Source organism: Tripterygium wilfordii, chromosome 18, assembly GCF_013401445.1.
Source record: "Tripterygium wilfordii isolate XIE 37 chromosome 18, ASM1340144v1, whole genome shotgun sequence".
Classification (NCBI taxonomy): Eukaryota; Viridiplantae; Streptophyta; class Magnoliopsida; order Celastrales; family Celastraceae; genus Tripterygium; species Tripterygium wilfordii.
Genome location: NC_052249.1, coordinates 3,085,051 through 3,105,276, shown reverse-complemented (window position 1 = coordinate 3,105,276; position 20,226 = coordinate 3,085,051). Strand labels below are relative to the sequence as shown.

Below are 20,226 nucleotides of genomic sequence, written 5' to 3'. Positions count from 1 at the left end.
GAAACAATTCAAAAATTATTTGTTGGAGGACCACATTAGAGCAATTTGAGTTTTCTTCCCTAAACCATCATCCACTTTTTATTGAACTATCTAAAATACCCCAGCTCTGTCATCTCATCAAGTCCGTAGATCTTTCTCTTTCAATTCTATTCTACTCAAATCTCTCTCATGTTAACTGACTCGAGACGTCGAACTGAGGAGAAGGAATGACTAGTACGCCGAGGAGAAGGCATGTCGTCACTGGTGCTGATGTGGCAGATCGAGCAATGGTGGAGTCGTGGCTGACGGTGGAGAGTGTGGTTGACTCTGGTTCGAATTTGATTTTTATTTTGAACAAAAAATATATCGTTGGGTTCGTAAAACCGATCAGAATGCAAATATATTTTTTTCTAAATTTTTTAAACTCTAAAAGTCAGGACCTCATTTTAGGAACTTATGAAAAAATTCCTCTATAGAGAATTTGTCACCTATGTACACTTATTACACAGACACATTTTGCGGACACCAATGTGAGCCTTTTGATAGCTAATTTGCGGCCCAGATCATTTCACTAAACATAACCCCACCCACGCGCATCTCTCCCCCCCCCCTCTCTCTCTCTTTTGCGTAAACACTCCTCTCTCCCACCTTGCACGATCTGCAACTTTTTCTTAGTTCACGATCTTCGCCTAATCACTCTCTCTTATTCGCGAACTCACACTTCCCTCTCTCGATCCTCTAACCCGAAAGCTCCAGCCTCACACGAACCACTCTACCCTTTTCTGACGAAACAACCTTTTCGCTCAACCAAGGCGGACGAAGCAACAATCTTGGTTATGGGAATTTCGTGCAATGTAAAGATATGCAAGAATCCTTTGCCACTAATTAATTTGTCTACGTGATATGAATATGCAATGATAATTTATGGATTTTGGTTATTGGATTTTGAGATTGAATGTTCATAACTTTGGTTTTGAGATTTTGGGATTGAATGTCAAGTTATGAACATCAAGTTATCTTGGAGATTCATGTTAGGAATGTAACTTTACTGACATTATATTGGAATGTTGTGGATTTTGGCATCTGAAAGTTAGGGATTTATGTTTACTAACATCAATTTTTGTTTCTTCTTGTGATGTTGTGATACGTGTTGTTTGTCATTTATAGGCGAATGTTTTCAGTTATGGATGATATTAGTATGGGTTGTAATGCAAAATCACAAACGAACATGGGTTCGTCGTCGTCTGATCATTTTTCTTATGTTCCTCAAGTAAGGGTAGAACAAATTATTGCACTACTGTCGGATATATATTTACTACGCAGATGGACCAAATCTGCATAATCATATGGAGGCTTAAGGGATGGCATAGGTACATATGAATCTAACGTAGTTTTAATCACAGCTCATTGCGTAGGCTCACGTCAAATATTGTTGAGACTGCATTCGTAAATGAAGAAAAAGATAAGCTGGCGTTTAATGCATTGGAGTCCCTTCAATGCACTTTTAACACAATGACAATCAGTGATGGAGAACAATCTTCTACACCTAGTGTTGCTCTTTCACATCATATTTTCAATGAGCTTAAAAGGATTAGAGTAAAAGGTTGTGAAAAGAGGGTCAAAGGTGGTAAAGAAACATCAAATAAGAATGATAGACATTGTAATGGTTGCTGGCTTAAAGGCCAATCACATGACAAGAGGAATTGTCCCTTTATTAATAATAGGTAAGCTGCATCTTTTGGTTTAAGCTTACTATTTTATTTTACTCATATTTGATTAAGCTTACTATCTTTTTGGTTTTTTTCTCACAGGAATGGTACAACATGATCTTGAAATATGTTCAAGTATTCAAGTGCAAGAACTTACGTAATCCGTTATTCATTTTGGCATTTCCATGTATTATGGAATGACCCTCACTTTGAACATCTATTTTGTGGAATGAACCTACATAACTTTTGAATTTGTATGAGATTTTACAACTATATAGATTAATTTTGAGCATGGTTGATGAAAATGCATTTTGAGCATGGATAGATTTTATAGGACATACTTTTCAAGTCATTTTCACCGTGGATAGATTTTTCATGTCATTTTGAACATGGACATATTTTGGCCATATGCATATAAATTCAATCAGGTTTGTGCACTAATCTTTGATTGAGTTCAAACATCATCAGACCTACGACAAAAAGATGCAATGCATACAATTTATGAACATAAACTGTATCATATGTGGTAGGAATAGAGTCATATACACAATTAAACCTTATGCTCTTTTTGATTCCTTAAGTTCCTTTATATAGTAGAAGAATTGCTGCTAAAAATATAGACAGCCAATAAAACATAAAGAGAATTAAATCTACCAAATCGTCTGGACATTTAAACGCTCATCTGGACGGCTACACAATCTAAAAACCTGTAGCATCTCCAAAAATGCAACAATATGTGGATTCAACAACAACCGATCTACTAACAAGAATGAACAATTTCTAATCCTTAATATTTATATTCAACAAGAAATTCAAGTGCAATCTAAAAAAGTTCTTGATTTCTAATCCTCAATCATAAGGGTTTGAAACCCAAACATGAAAAATAGCCTAATTTATTGGGACTCCAAATCACAGTGTTGGGACTCCAAAATACATCGTACGTAAAATCGTGACTCCATGTTCCGTGGTTTGCTTCATCAGTTCCTCGTGACTATCAAAAACAAGTGAGGGATTAAGGAGAAGCAAAGATAGAGATGATGGTGATCGTGAGAGAGGGGCTGGGTTTTCGCGAAAGAGAAGCAAGAGAGGGATTGAGTTGCAGATCATGAAAGAGTGGGAGGGAGAAGTGTTTACATGGGAGAGAGAGAGAGAGGGAGAGGAGAGAGATGTGCATGTGTGGGGTTATGTTTAGTGAAATGATCTAGGCCGCAAGTTGGATTGGACGATTCACATTGATGTTCGCAAAATGTGTCCGTAATAAGTGTACTCAGGTGAGAAAATTTATTCCTTTATATATGGTGCTATGCGCTTTCTTTAAACTGGCCACACTCAATTACTCATATTTCTCAAACAAAAAAAAAGAGGATGCGACTAGTTACATACATGTTTTGACTCAATACACACTTTTTGTTAAAAAAAAATTAAATTTACTAAATGACCTTTACTTGAAATTACTTTAAAACTGATTTACTTCTTACACCAATATTTTTCTCAATATAATTAATTGACATATCAAAGAGCAGCAACGGCAACAAATGTCATTTTCCTTGACCTCCCACACTTTGCAGCAAGCCAGCAAGTGCGTGTCACTGTGGTAGGTCTTTGCATGCACCCACAGCTCCCATTATTTTCAAATTCGATTCTTCATCTCATTTTTTTCACTTTATCATCTCCATACATACAATTCGGTGAAGAATATCACCACCGCTTTGTGTAATTGGAACACCTCATGTTAGCCGCCCACAAACAGAGAGATTTGTTATTGATCATAATAGTTCAACGAGAACACCAATTTCAATCTACAGAAGACAAGCAATCGATGAAAGGGTATAGAGAAAACCTAAGAACAAAGTTTCTAGCTCACAAATAGAGGAAAAGAATGAAAAGAGGGTTATAAAGAATAAGAATGGAAGAAAGGACATGAGATGGAGCTATTATGGCCCTTTTGAAAACTATGGATTTTAACAGGGAATTGAAGCCTTTGAAGGTATTTGGCTAATGTGGATAATTTGGGAAATTCAATGTGTGATTTAAAACAAAATGGACAACACTAGAGACTTCCAAAATATGACTCCAAAAGTCTCCCAAATCTAGCATTAAGATAGTCATTAGTTAAAAACAAACATGTATAACACATTTCACATCCAACACTTCACATTAAATGGAGGTTTTTTGAGGTCTCAAGCATTATCCAAACAAAATTTTGGGTTTATTAAGTCCAAACCTGTGTGCAAATAGCAGCTTCCAAAAAAAATACTAAATGGTTAAGCTTCCAATTGGTGAGGCCCAAAATGACTCAATCCTTGGGCCTAATTCTACGGCCGACTTTCCTTAATTTAAGGGCAGCAAGAGGAAGGAGCACCATAATGTCCTGCAATCTACCACATATGAAAATAGGGTTTGGATAAATAAACCCCCTCCCTTAGATTGTCATGTCATGTCCCTTTTTTTTTTTTAAGTATATGTCATGTCACATCTCACACATATATATAGATATATACATATACATATACTAAACATACATACATATATATATATATATATATATATATAGTATATCAAAGCATTTAAATTAATAAATGTATATGTGTGTGTGTGTATATATATATATATATATACACACACATATACATTTATTAATTTAAATGCTTTGATTTTGATTAATATGTTTGGTTTTTTTTTAATTATTATTTTTCTTTTTAATTTTTGTGTAAAGAAAAGAGAAATTATATTTTTTTGATATTAATTTCATAATTTTGTAAGACATAGACAATAATTTATTCAAGTACATGAATAAAAGTTTCGGATGAAGATTTGATGAATCCATATGAGTGCATGTACGCATCTAATCGTTCCGCATACGGAGTCGCCCATGCAGCTGGGCAAGTATGCTTACAGTGAACCCATCCAGGTGTGATGGGAGGCATTGGATAATTCCTTGTCAAACCAACTTTGACGTAGTGATTACCATTTACGTGGCCTATAGCGATGGCAACGCGCTGATAGGGTGATGGAGGAGCTGTACGTAGTGGTAGATATGTCCAACTCTCTGCATGATGAAGAACATGCAATATCACATTGTATGCAGAAGCAATCAATAGACCCATGTCTGGCTTTGTCATCCAGTGCTCAAATGGTGCTACAACATCATCTCGAAAAAAGTTTAGTGAGTGTTTAACACTATATGCCCTCTCTTCACCGCCAAGTATTTCAACATATTGTTTCCAAAATGCGTCCAACTCTACCATCAGGTTATACCAAACATTGGACCATTCATCTTCCCCATGACCAAGACACACAGCTATCGATCGAAAGCCGCAATTTCCATCAGCTTTTACATCTTGTACGTCCCTAATGTAAGGATGCAGTATAGCTGGAAACTGATCAATATAGGATCGTAAAGAGTAGTTTTGCTTTCTTAGCATCGAACTTCCCTGTGTAGAGAGAGACTGAGTATTGTAAATTGAGGAGCAACTGTGTCTCTCTGGTTCATAAGATAGGAAAAAATCGTACTAAAAAATCTTCGATTCGGGGCGTCCAGATGAGGAACTATGTCTGTGAGGCTCCCGAGGCTGAACAAAATCACTCCCATCAACAACATATGCAGTTGGATTGTTACGGGTGGTAGTGGCTACCTTTTTCTTTGTGGACGGACGCCCTCTAGTGTTGGTCTTCACAGCCGGTTCATGAAGAGAAGTTGTTGAAGGTCTGAATATTTCCCTCAATTTCCTTAGCCAACTGACTTTTACATGTCTTGGCTGCTGCTTGAAAAGTTCTGTGAACATTTGTACATCAACGTTACAGTCAATGTCATCCTCTTCAAGCGACTGACATTGCAGTAGATCAAGCTTTCTCCAAAATTTATCAATGGCATGAAGCGGTACAGTATGACCTTCACTCACGTACATGGCTTGTTCGTGAGCACACGGTAGTCCATAGCTCCTACGAAGGTGACATCCGCATTTGTAAGCAATTTGTCCAACATCTTTTGACCGCTCAAACTCAATCAACATCAAATTCAACGCCTCGATTGAAACAAAACCACATAAATCCCGAAGGTGCGGTATATTGAATCGGTGTTGGATGATGGTTCGACTTCTCTCAAAGCTAGCTTTGATAGCTATGTCCTGAGACAAGATAACCTGATGAACCCACGACATGGATCTCTCCAAGTCTAATTGTGACGAGCTCAAATATCTTTTCAGCTTAGCATGCTGACTCTCGACCCTATTAGTTGTGTGGTTCCCAAAATGCAGATATATGTCGGTCCAGGCAGATACAAACATCTCTTTATATGGTGTCAGCCACACATCTTTCAGATAATTCATCACTGCCTGGAATTTCTGTAATACTACTTGAAGGCGTGCCATATTACTCATGTACGCGCTTTCATTTTCAGACTCAATCACCGTAGTCCACATGCGGTAAAATGCATTCCAAACTCTATTGTCTTGCATTGATGGCTTGCATTTGGTTAAAATACTTTGATAGATATGCCATCTACAGAGTAGTTTCGGAGCCTCGAGAAATACATTAGCACAGGCTTTCATCAGCCCCAACTCTCTATCCGTAACGATAACTCGTGGGCTACTGCATCCATGCATTGCAAATCGTAAACATTCCAAAGCCCAAGTATAATTGGGCTCTTTTTTTGAGTGGAAATATGGGAACGCTCTGCAAAAAGTCTGACTAGTTGAGGTAACACCAACAATTTCAAGGAGAGGCAACCCATACCTGGTGGTCTGATATGTCGCATCCATCAACAACACGTGTGGGAATGCACGCAATCGATCTAGCGAGCCAGGATGTGCAAAGAACAAATCTTCGAGCTCATTGGTTGCATGGTTTGTGATTGACCCGATCTCTCAGAGGTCTTGTGCTTCTTGCATGCATTATAAATGGTTTTGATGGTGCTCACATTGTTCGGATCTCGCTTTTTCAACTCCGCCAATATGTCTCGTGACTTGGCATTTTGTGCAGACATGTCAACCATAATTTGAATTTCAGATTCAGAAAGCCGACCGGGGTATGGATGTCCCTCCATATATAATGCAGGATCATGATTATGCTCCACACACACCACCTCCAACATCCAATCATCGTCTAGCTTCATTTTCCTCCCTCTCAATTTGAATGGACATTTTTTTTTGGTTCCAGTCTGCTTCGTTGAGGGTTTCTTGCTCTGGTAATTGCCACCACGATCACATTTGAATTGTAATATGTGTTTTTTGCCGAACCCACCAATATCTGATCTATAAAAGATGATGATATATCCCAATTTGTGTCCGGTTTGTTGAACCCACTCGATCATCGATTGTCGTGATTTGAACACCTAATAATGTATTAGTTATTATTAGAAATTTACGAATATTAATTTAACATAACAAAAGAGCTCATATTTTGATTGATTAAAACATTATACCATATCAGTTTGAAATTCACATCTATTGTTAACTTTGATGTTATCGACCATCTCGTCCGCATGTTCGTCTTCTTGCTTTATTTCGATTGAGATAAAATCATCCAACGAACAATATAATTTACACTGAGTATTTGCAAAAAAAAATAATAACAATATAATTTACATCAGTATATGTATTTACCTGTTCACTTGAACAACTTGACAAGTGGTAGTCGAAAATATCACTCAAGTAATCCATATCCACAATTGGTTCACTCTCTTTTTATCTCAAAGACTGACTACTTTGAGTCTCTCTCTCGTTTTTCTCTCACACACTACTGCTATCTCTTGCAACTTCTTAAAATACTCTACGAAGTCTTCTCAATTTATAGATTTCTTACGTATATGTACACATATACACATGTACAGACAAAGAATATATTCTCTGTCTACAAACAGAATATATTCTCTGTCCAAGATATAGACAGAGAATATATCACTCTAAACTTGTGCAGATATAAATGATGAATGAGTCAACATTTCACATGCTGCAGGATTCAAACCAAAAATAATAAAATGTATCTTTTATTTACATAAAAATTAAAAGGGATAATAATAATTTAATAAAAAACCAAAAATATTAATCAAAATCAAAGCATTTGAATTAATAAAAAAATGGGGTGAAAAAAATACAATCAAGAATGTGATATTTAATATATATATATATGTTTAGTATATGTATATATATATGTCCCCCGCCCAGCTCCCGTAACAGTATAAGATAGTAAGTAAGGGCATGTAACAGTATTAGTCTTTTTAGTTGTCTCCATAGTGAGAGTATCAGTATAAGTGGAAGTCTCTTTCTCCTCAGTCTGAGATTCCTTTGATGTGGGGCTAGGCGATTTCAGATAGCTTTATAAGGGGTCAAAGAAGTGACTAAGCAAAGCAGGTGAGATGGAAAGATGACATGACATTTATTTTTTTATTTTTTTATATTTGAGACAAGGACAAGACAATGACATGACAATTCATGATAACTAGAGTCTAAGAGGGGGTTTAAAATAGAGAGGGTTGTAATTCATACACCCCCGTCAAATCATTTCACGTACTTTCGTGCAATTGTCTGTCAAATTTTTTTTTGGTTTCTGTTTGTCAACTTTATTTTCCTTTTTTCTCTTTTTGGTTTATTGAGATACGAGCACTTACATTTATTTTTACATTGAATGGAATCTGGACACAATCTCTCACTCATTCTTATTTGGTTCCCAAGAATAATAACATCACACGGTCAAAGCAGGTAAAAAATTAATTGAAAATTTTCATTAATATCAATTTTTTTTGTTAAAATATAAATGAAATAATAATAAAATTTATGGAGGAAGTGGTGGAGTGTTGTAAAGAGATGAACATAAAAAAAATATTTTCATTTTCATTTTAAGATTTTTTATTTTTATTTTTATTTTAAATTTTTATTTTTTATTTTTTACTTCTGGTCTATCTTATTCCCAAAAGTTTAATGAATTATAAATGGAACATGCCCAATCATAACCACCAAATTACATTTCGTTACTCAAACAATTGATGTAAATTACAACATTGTGATTTCGGGAGGAAATATAGAACGTCTACGCTTAATAAATGCTTCTAGTTGTTCTGTGTACGGCGTAACCCATGCAGCTGCGCAGTCGTACCTGTATCTAAACCATTGAACCATAATGGGAGGCATCGGGTAACCGTTTGTCAAGGTAACTTGGACAAAGTGATTATTGTTAACGAACCCGATAGTGATAATAACGTGTTCATGCGGCGATGGAGGCATTGATCGTAGTGGCAAAAATGTCAAGCACTGTTCAGAACTAAGAAGATGTAATATGACATTGTACCTTGAAGCAATCAAGTGACCCATGTCTGGCATTGTCATCCAGTTCTGAAGTGGTGCTGGTATATCTGATTCCCAGAAGTTTAGTGAGTTGTAAATGGAACATGCCCAATCATAACCACCAAATAATTCAACATACTCTGCCCAAAATGTTCTCAACTCGTCAATCAAGTTTTGCCGGACGTTTATCCATGCATCCTCTCCAAAACCAAGTAATCCAGCAATAGCCCGAAAGCCACAATTTCCATTAGCTTTTACATCTTTTACGAACATAATGTAAGGTTGCAATATAGGTGGGAACTGACTAAGATATACATGCTCATGGGCAGTTGACCTCGATCTTGAAATCCTTTGCATAGGAAGTGGTGGAGTGCTATAAATAGATGAACAACTGTGTCTACCTGGTTCCTGAGAATAACAAAAATCTTCTTGCTGAATGAACTCGAATGCAGACGTATCACCACTAGTAGATCTGTCTACTTTCTTCTTTGCGGAGGGGCGAGCTGATGAACTATTGTGTCTAACTGGATCCTGAGAATGATTCAAATTGTGTTGAACAAAATCGAATGCATACTGATTACAACGAGTTGATTTGTCTACTTTCTTCTTTGAGGAGGGGCGTCCACGAATATTTGTCTTAACAACTGGTTGAAGAAGAGAAGTTATTGATGGATTAATTATCTCCCTTAACTTCCTTAGTAGACTGACTTTACCAGGCTTTGATTGACACTTAAACTGTTATGTGAACATTTGTAGCTCGACACTACAGTCGATATCTTCATTCGTGTATATTGCAAGCTCGTGCGCACATGGCAGTCCATTACTCGTACGAAGTTTACATCCGCAAGAGTATATGTCTTCACCAACAACTTTAGACCGTTCAAATTCCAACCAAATCAGATTCAATGCATCAACTGAGACAAAACCCCATAATTCTCGGAATAGATCTATTTTGAATCGATGTTGAACATTATTTTTGCTTTTCTCCAAACTAGCTTTTATTGCTGTGAACTGAACTAGGATGAGCTTATGAATAGACAACACTACTGACTCCAAGTCTGATTGAGGTGTGCCCAAGTATCGTTTCAACTTCGAATGCTGACTCTCGGCTCTGTTAGTGGTCAGGTTGCCGAAATGCATGTAGGTGTCTGTCCAGGCGGATATGAACATCTCCTTATATGGGGTCAACCATACATCTTTAATATAATTCATGACTTTGGAGTAGTTTTGTAAAATCATCTCAAGAGCAGATAAATTGTACACATACGCATTCTCGGTTTCTGATTCAATTAATGTGTGCCACATGGAGTAGAATGAATCCCAAGATTCCTTGTCTCGAAATGATTTTTTACAGTGGGATATAACAGCTCTATCGATATGCCATCTACAAAGCAGTTTCATTGACTCGGGAAATACTTTGGCACACGACCTCATCAATGCCAAATCTCTATAAGTGACAATAATGCTAGGAAAAGTGGATTCATCCATTGTTAACCGCAAACAATTCAGCGCCCAAGTATAATTGTCCTCCTTTTCTGATTGCAAGAAAACAAATCCTACACAAAATGTCATCTTTGTTGAAGTCACGCCCACAATCTCAAATAGAGGCATCTTGAACCTGTTAGTTTTATATGTAGCGTCCATCAGTAACACATGTGGGAATGCACGCAATACTTCTATCGAACCTGGATGTGCAAAGAATAATTCTTCAAGCTCATTAGTCTGAGCATTGCTTCGATTAAAGAAAACGTACTCGTACTGGTGTAGGAATGACATAAGTTGTTGTATTTGGGATTTACCAGCTTTCTCCGCAGTTCGAAACTTCTGGCGTGCATTGTATATAGTTTTAATGGTGGACACGTTGTTTGGATCCTTGTTCTTTAACGTGTATAAGATGTTTCGTGGCTTCACCAAATTCTTTGACATATCTACCAATATTTCATTTTCAGCCATAGAAAGTTTACCGACATACGAATGACCCTCCATATATAATTCCGTGAAATGGTTATGCACTCCACATACTACTCTTACCATCCAATCATCATCTGTCTTCAATTTCATCCCTTTCACTCTGAATGGACAATCTCTTTTTTTGTGCCAGTTAACCTTGTGGAGTTTTTCTTACTTTTGTAACATCCACCACGATCACATTGTAACAATAATTTGTGTCTCCTCCCGAACCCACCAATCTCTGACCTTTTCATAACAATAACAAAACCCAAATTACGTCTAGTATTCTGCACCCATTCAATTAACAATTGACGTGAATTGAATACCTGAGAATGTATTAATTTTGTTAGAAATTAACAAAATATTGCATATATTAATTTAGTTATTTAGCGAACAGTTAAATGTTTAGTTATATATATATAGATGCTTTTACATAATAATAATAAATGCTAAATAAATTTTTAAAATTTAAGAATTAAACTAGAAATATTTTTGATCAGGCCCATTGACTCTAATATGTACCACATGATCCTAGAACTTAATGGCCCACAAGCTCCCATATACTCAATTGATCCAAAGTGTTGTAGTGGACTTTACTAATGAGTTAATATTAGTATGTATCATATCACACACGGTCACCAAAAATAGTTCCTATTCTAATATGCACATTACGGATTAAAATGCTTCAGTTTGATAAACTAAATTTCAAAATGTACAAAATAGATCACTCAAATATATTTTTCAAGTTTTTAGCGTACCATATCGGTGAAAAATTCATTTGTAACATCCACTTCAGTGTCTTGTTGACCTTCGTTTACAAGATCAGGTTCTTCTTCTTGTTTTATTTCATTTATATCAATATCATCGTGCCAACAATATAAATTAACTTTAATATATGCTATTAATCAAAATAATTATCAAAAAAATAAAATTGATATATTTACCTTATCACTAGAACCACTTGACAATCTTAGCTCTTCACCCCATAATTTCAAATGATCCATAGGAGAGATGATTGACTTTACGGAAATGAAACTAGTGAAGTTTTTCCTGGAGGCTTCAATTTAATACACCAACTAACTAGGATATCGGAAAGGGAGGAAAACTTATGATTGGATCTCAATAATCCTGAAAATCAAATCAAGTGACTATTATGCTCATAAATGTAAGAAGCAAATTAAAACAGGCAAATCAATTTAACGACACCTTTCCGTGCTTTCTCCACCTTTCCTTCTTCATTTGAACAGGTAAAAGAGCTCATGTGGAAGATGAAAGGAATAGTTTCATACCTTCATTTCCCACTTTTAAAAATTAAATTAATTATGCGATATGCCCAAAAAAGTCTCTTTAAATTTTGAAATGAGTTCTTTGTCACATAAAGAGATTGTGATGGACGATATGATACAATACAATATGATACCCAAAAAACAGTAATATCCATATGATCACTCACAATTCCTTATATTATAGCAATTTTGCTCAAGAGAACCATAGAATGTTCAATATATTTAATTCACTCAAACAGAGAATCGGGTGCTATTAAGTATTGGGCCTCTTTGGGAGTGCTGTCAACTGCTGTGAGGTGTGGTGAGGTGCTGTGAGGTAAAAAACTATGGTGCTGTGAGGTGAGTTGGAACGCAAAAAGCTGTTTGGCGTATCATTTTTAAAACTGTGGTGCGGTGTTGTGAGGTGTGTTTGGCGTATCTAAATTACGATTATATTAGATGATTAATAATATTAATATAAAATCACTTAACGTTTATATTGTATATTAATCTAAAATAAAATAATTGACCTAATTTGATTACGTAGGACAATTCAATATATATTGTAAGCATTTAGGAGTGCTGTGAGGTGTGGTGAGGTGCTGTGAGGTAAAAAGTTATGGTGTTGTGAGGTGAGTTGAAACGCAAAAGCTGTTTGGCATGTCACAAAAAACTGTGGTGCTGTGAGGTGTGTTGCAACTGAACATACTCATACACAGTTACAACACACTGCCAAACTCATACATTACCTTTGTCATGGCGTTCAGGCCAGCCTGGGAAGCAGCGTAGGCAACAGCTCCAGGTAACTGCCCTCGATCAATACCGACAATGGAGGAAATGTTAATGATTGATCCTCCCTGATTTGCGTCACGCATACGTTTGCAGACATATTTTGACACCAACCAGGTTCCTGTTAAATTTGTCTTGATGACATGGTTCCATTCTTCCTCTGACAAATCCAATGGATTCTTCACACTGCCTGGAGTGCATCAAAGAGTCAAAGAAGTGGACACACACTCTGAGTAACAAATAATGCGTCGCTCAAAATTGTTCTTAATATATTTAATTCACAAATGACAAATTAATGGAATTAATGCCAAGCAAGGTGGTGCTAGTGAGAAAATTAAATAAATTATGAGGTAATAAATTTAAAATTTAACTGTAGATAAGAGGCATCAACATTAGTACTTGGTTTTCAATCTATTCATCAGCCAGTAAAAAATCCAGATTTCATTCAGCTGGAGATAAGTTATATACATATAAATAGAGTAAACATTTTTTATGTTCTTTCTCTCTTCAATTTATTTTTTATTTTTATAATCCATGGCTTTTCATGTTTTCTAGTATTTAGGTCTTTAATTTATAACAGCTTTGAACAAAAAATAAAGGAAAATTGACACATAACATCCTGGTTGGTTGGCCAGACTAACCTGGACTCTTAGCATATGACCTCTCTCGTTGTAATGCGATATTTATGTTTCCATCTCCTGACCATGATAACCTATGAAGGCCAGTCTCTTGACTGGTTCGATAGCCTATTCCTTGATGTGTACCCAGAAGATCGAAGAAAGCTTAAATTTTGGCCAGAGAACCCTTAATCATTTTGAGAAGTTTTAGAGGACTACAATGCCAAGATAAAAATGGTAACATGAATCACCTCAAAAGCCATGGCAATGTCATTATATTTGGAGGAAAAAATGCTTATTGGATTAGTTTGGCGAACAAGCAGTGTTGCAGACAATTTTAACATGTAAAAAGTTAAAATGACAAGACAACGAATAAAATTATTAGCTCTTATGGGAGGTGGTGGCGAAATTTAACCACATAGGGTCCCTTCATCCAAGGGGATTGGTGGACATTTGTCACTAAAGCGAGTAAGACGAAGGGGACCATGGGACATGATCAAAGCAAAGTCATCATTGTGGAGGTAGTGGGTAGTGTCAAAGCAAAGTCTCCTTCTCACACGTCATTTTTTTCAAATCACAATGACATATCAGTCAATTTCTACCATCCATATTTCTTTTTTGAAATTTATATATATTCCTTTCAGATAAGATGGTAGGCTTGTCAGACAGAACTGTGTGCTTTCAAGTGCTTTTAAAACAATTAATCCAATTCCCAAGATACTTGTTTTTTCAATAGGGGTGTATATAGTAAAAATAGGGGTTGAAATAGCAACATTCATATAGAAATCATCTTGGATTCTTGGATCAATAAACTAGTGTCACGTGTCTTTCTTTCCCCGCCACTCTCTCTCTCTTGAAAAGGGCAAAAAGGCAGTCCGATTTTGGCTTCTCTTCTTCTGTTCATGCCTCTCTTTATTTCCAAAGCAAGCAAGAATCGAAGCTTAGAGGAGAAGTCTCACTTTAGTCTTGTATTTTCTTTTTCGATTTCCTGAGAATCAAACACTGGCTCAGGTGTTTCCACTCGAAAATGGCTATTTCTTCAGTTCAATTCTTGCTTAACTCGAAGTCTCTCAACTTGGTTTTTGCTGCGGTTTCGGCTCCGTCGGTGCTGCCTAGACGAATTCCCTTGGCTTCTGTGAGAGTATCTTCTTTGTTGCGGTGGCGCTCAGTGGAGCGAAATTTGTGTCGTTTTGATTGCGGTTTTGGGGCATTTGGTGCTCCGTCTCGGGTATTGGCTGTCGTGAGGGACAGGGAAGAGAGCACGGAGGCTTATTCCCTTGGTGGTGATTCTATGGACATTCTTGATGATGATTCTATGGACATTGTTGATAGCATAGGGGTACTGCTGCATTTCCTTCTACCCAATATATTTTAATCTCTAATTTGCATTTTCGTTTTCTTTTGTTTGTTTAGCTTTAGGGATTGAAATTGGGTACAATAGCATATACGGAAGCGTTGATTACACAATTAACGCCAATTTTTTTTTCCTGTTCTTGGCAAATGAAAGATTGCTTAATATTGATCACTACAACAAAAGGTTGTGGTACATCTCATTCTTGACATGCGAGTGAAGAAAGTGAATACTGCTGTAGGAACTGGCAACGAGTTTTTGTGTGCTTAATTGAGGTAATAGACTGGTTTTAGGGGAAAGCGAATAAGCTTTGCAAATTTAGTAGGCAATGTATTTTTGAGATGGGATAAGACCATGCTGAGTCCGTCAATTAAAAACAAGATAGATAAAGGTAAAAGGAGATAAACAAAACTAGTGCACAAGGTTCCCGTATTGAGCATGGTCGGGGAGATGTAGAGATGTCGAAGAATATCGAGGAGTCAAAGAATCAGGAATTAAACATGTGACCCTAGGTTGTTGATGTAGTTTTTGAACTACTGATGAAGATTTTGTGTAGGATTGAGCAACCAAGAACCCTAACCTCAAATTAAGCCCAAAATCATAAAACCTTGAACATAAATTGCCAATTCCTAGGTCTGAAATTAGAACAGAAGTCTTGAATTTTTTTGAATCAAACAAAATGACCCTGTATCTCTCAGGTAGGGTCGAATAAACTCACATTCCCCTCTCAGCCTCTCACTGAGCGTGTGTAAGGAATCTCTCCTATAGCAAATTTGCATAAAAAACTCTCAATTATTATTTATTCTTGACTTGCATCCATATCTATAGTTCGTAGTAATCCTAATTACATAAGAAACTTCATTCAAATAAAACTAGGAATCCTAAAAGTAAACTAACATGACTCCAATTATAACTATGACTTGACTTAGGAAAATAACCTAATAAAATACTCATAAAACAAATAACTACTACTAAATTCGAAATTCCAAGATACCTGGAAATTCCAACAATACCCTTACTATGAAAATCAAAAAAACTTAGTTAAAATAGACCCAATAATAAACTAGCTTATGAAAACATAAAATTAATGGTCCTCCTGCATCAGTTGCCTCTGCAACTCTATTACTGGATCACATGTTTGCTTGTGAAAGATAAAGAAAACCATGAAAGATATTATGATCATAAAGTTGGATATGATGGCTTAGGTGTGTTTTGGTTGAGAAATGTAAAGGAAGGGTAATGATATTATTGCAAACTATTTTGTTTATTTTAGTTATGGTTTAGCAAGAGCAAGGTGACGGGCTAGGTTTGGCAATTTTAAATATGTCAAGGTTGAATACAGCTAAGTACCCTTTTGTACCATATATAAAAAGAAGCACTCTTTTGGAAACAATTTGCATTCAGCATTAATATCAGTGTAGTTTTTGTGATCTTTTGATAGGTTGTAGATGCTCCCCCAAAGTTGCGAGAGCGTGATTTTGCTGGTACTCCTTATGTTCCTGTGTATGTGATGCTACCTGTGAGTTCTCTCTTTCTATTTCTGTTTTATGATAATATGTAATTTGTTTCATTTTCTTCTTGCCATTTTTTCAAGTTTCCTTGTCATGCACCTCCTGCCGAAGAAAAGAGCTCTTACAGGGCTATCACTATTTTGTAATTCATTTTTCTTGGACACTATCAGTAGAATAACTAAAATATTTGATTTTCTATTTCGCACTCACCAATTGCCACTCATGTTTCTAAGTTTACTCTATATGTCTTCTAATGTGTAATGACAGCTCGGAGTGATCGACATGAGCTGTAATGTGGTTGATCCAGAAGGTCTAACGAATCAATTGAGGATTCTAAAATCAATCAATGTTGATGGTGTTATGATTGATTGTTGGTGGGGGATAGTAGAGGCAGATACTCCACAGCTATATAATTGGAATGGTTACAAGACGCTGTTCAAGATTGTACGTGACCTTAATCTTAAATTGCAGGTGAGTGGTATTTATTCTTTGCTGCTGCAAAAATCCTGTTATTAATTACTGGTGCACTCTTAGATGCATTCATAGCTTGCTTCTGTTCTTTTTGTGCATCAAGTAATGGAGAATCTCTCTCATGTAATGTAAACCCAAAGGATAGAAACATATGCAGCCAAATTTCACTTCACGACCTTTATCAATCTTCTCTCTTTTTCTCATACAAGAAGACTATTATAGTTGATCTGAAAACATGGCATAGGATATCCACAACCACATGCCGCAAACAACCATTTTAAAAAATGGCGTTTTCTTTTAGTAATAAGACTTTTTTAACGTACTAATGTATATGATAATAAGTGTGATATAAGTTAGTCACATGTTATTTATGTAGAGCCAATATTTAATTTGATGTCAAATTGGGGACCGTTTTCATGAACTTTTGCCATTTTGAAATCCCATGCTTTAATATATCCTTTTCTCACAACTGTGATGGGTTCAGATTGTCATGTCATTTCATGAGTGTGGAGGCAATATTGGCGATGATGTACATATTCCACTCCCTCGTTGGGTAACAGAAATTGCACAAAGCAATCCTGACATATATTTCACAGATAGAGAAGGAGGGCGCAATTCTGAATGCCTCTCATGGGGCATTGACAAAGAACGGGTTCTAAGAGGCCGGACTGCTGTTGAGGTATTGCATTAAAAGCCGTAAAACTAAACCTTTCCTTTTTCCTGTCTTGTCCAATAAGATATGCCCTGCCATAACATGAACTCTTTCCTTCCAAATATTCATGTAGGTCTATTTTGATTACATGAGAAGCTTTCGTGTCGAACTCGATGAGTTTTTTGTGGATGGAATCATCTCTGAGATTGAAATTGGATTAGGTCCTTGTGGGGAGTTACGCTATCCTTCTTATCCTGCAAGGCATGGTTGGAGATATCCTGGTATTGGCGAATTCCAGGTGGTCACTGGAGAAAGCCTTTATAATGTTTATGCATGCTGATTGTTTCATCAAATTTTGTTAATAACTTTAGATGTAAACAACTAAGATCTTTCCCTGCTTTCACCTTCGTTGATTGTCATGAGTAGAGTTTTATGTTGACTGATGCAACCTGTTTTACTTCAGTGTTATGATAAATACTTGATGAAGAGTTTGAACAAAGCGGCTGAAGTGAGGGGACACTTATTTTGGGCCAAAGGACCAGATAATGCAGGTTGTTATAATTCTAGCCCACATGAGACTGGATTTTTCCGTGATGGGGGTGACTATGATAGCTACTATGGAAGATTCTTCCTTAACTGGTACTCTCAGCTTTTGGTTGATCATGGTGATCGCGTATTGGCTCTGGCCAATTTAGCTTTTGAAGGCACTAGCATTGCTGCAAAGGTCAGTCACTTCTTCCCCGAGTCCTTCCCTTTCCTGGAGAAAAAGAACTGAGTTTTTTGAAATGAAATTTTAAATCAAATATTATTTTTATCATTTTTATCATGAAATTTATTGCTATATCTTGATTGATGGAGCAGTTATCAGGAATTCATTGGTGGTATAAAACAGCTAGCCACGCTGCTGAGCTGACCGCTGGGTTCTACAATCCATCGAATCGTGATGGCTATGCTCCAATTGCAGCGATGTTGAGGAAGCGTGGCGCTGCCATGAACTTTACGTGTGTTGAATTGCGAACATTGGACCAGCATGAAGACTTTCCAGAGGCATTGGCAGACCCTGAGGGATTAGTTTGGCAGGTAAGCAACTGTAAAAGTTGGTGTTTTTTTTTCCCCTTAGCTTCCCAGGCATATAATATTGAGCAATGTCTCCTTCAAGGATTAGTGAGTCCTTTTGATTAGTTTTTTGTTTTGGGGTGAAGTTGTGAATGTGAAAAACTATGATGGTAATACTGGAGCGAAATTGTGTTGTTTATGCCTGAATTCTTTGTGCTGAGGTCCTTCAAAAAAAACTTTTACTAGATTATGTATCAATTTTAATGAAGTTGGTTAATGTCTGCTGTATCAGTTTTGTTCAACGTACTGTGCTAAACAAAATTTACATCTTATCATGTTTTCAACTTTGCAGGTGCTAAATGCTGCATGGGATGTTAGCATACCAGTTGCAAGTGAAAATGCACTTCCATGTTATGACAGAGAAGGCTATAATAAGATCTTAGAAAGTGCAAAGCCTTTCAATGATCCAGATTGTCGGCATTTATCTGCTTTTACCTACCTCAGGCTCAGCCAAGTTCTCATGGAGAAACACAACTTCTTAGAATTTGAACGATTTGTCAAGAGAATGCACGGTATGGTATATTCCTTGTTCCTTAATTTTTTATTTTCATGAAGGATTTTCTTCTTGGCAGCACTTGGCCATCTAATAGCTACTTTCTGCTGGTTGTAGGAAGTTCTTATTGTTTGCTAAAGTAACAAAGCTAATATTTACCTTATATAAGTCTTCCTACCGATTACGTTTACAATTTGGAGATCATGAAAGTGTATCTATGTATTCGTATTTTAAGCTTTTAGTTATTTTATTTCTGGGCTGCGCATGTTTATTCATCATTTGTATCTTGCTTAATTGAGAAAAGGGCACAGATAGAAACACAATGCAAGGCCTTATTTTCTGGTAAAGCTTGCATAATTAATTTGTCTTTACTTCCTGAATGAATTTCTCTCGTGTTCATAGCACCCTGAATTGTCATTTGATGTTACCGCACTATTTCTGTTACTCTCCAAACTCCATTACACTTTCATTTAATGGGGTTGCGCATGAAGTATCATATACTCATTGCATGAACTAACTACTTTGTCTCATCTTCAATTGCAGGGGAAGCAGTTGCAGATCTGCAAATTATTCTCGAAGACGGCACAGAATTGCAGGGGATAGATGGCCAGGTCACTGTTTAAGAGCATTATATGGTAGTACCAGACATTTTAGACTCCAAATGTTAAGAGGCATAAAGGCATCGCATGCAACAAGATTTCAAATATGAAGATTTACGACCAGAAACATGCTCCTTAGAGTCGGACAAGAATATCAAATTTAAACTACAGGAATCAAAGAAGCTGATTTTGTATGTACATATTGCACGCAGCTAGCACTTGTGTCAAGGAATAGGACATCACGGGAAATCCACAACATGTATTTCTTTTTTTCATTCATTTTTATCATGAATGATATATTCATCCACTCCTATTAAATTCATATTATTTCTCATGTCCTTTCAGGTCTATTTCGTCACCTCCTACTCTCTCCTATATAAATTCTCTCATTTCCTCCTCGTACGTTTGTTGCCGGTCCCAAGCCCAGATGAAGGGAAGGGTTGC

General features: G+C 36.5%; 1 protein-coding gene across 1 annotated transcript; it reads left to right on the top strand.

Annotated features, from left to right (window-relative positions):
* Window positions 1-14,413: 14,413 nt before the first annotated feature.
* On the top strand, window positions 14,414-20,089 carry LOC119983886 (beta-amylase 2, chloroplastic). The gene is made up of 9 exons (XM_038827622.1): window positions 14,414-14,928; window positions 16,382-16,459; window positions 16,719-16,922; window positions 17,407-17,601; window positions 17,708-17,872; window positions 18,038-18,298; window positions 18,436-18,654; window positions 18,983-19,202; window positions 19,727-20,089. The coding sequence occupies exons 1-9, from the start codon at window positions 14,617-14,619 to the stop codon at window positions 19,804-19,806; spliced, it is 1,734 nt and encodes a 577-aa protein (XP_038683550.1). The 5' UTR covers window positions 14,414-14,616; the 3' UTR covers window positions 19,807-20,089.
* The last annotated feature ends 137 nt before the right edge of the window (window positions 20,090-20,226 follow it).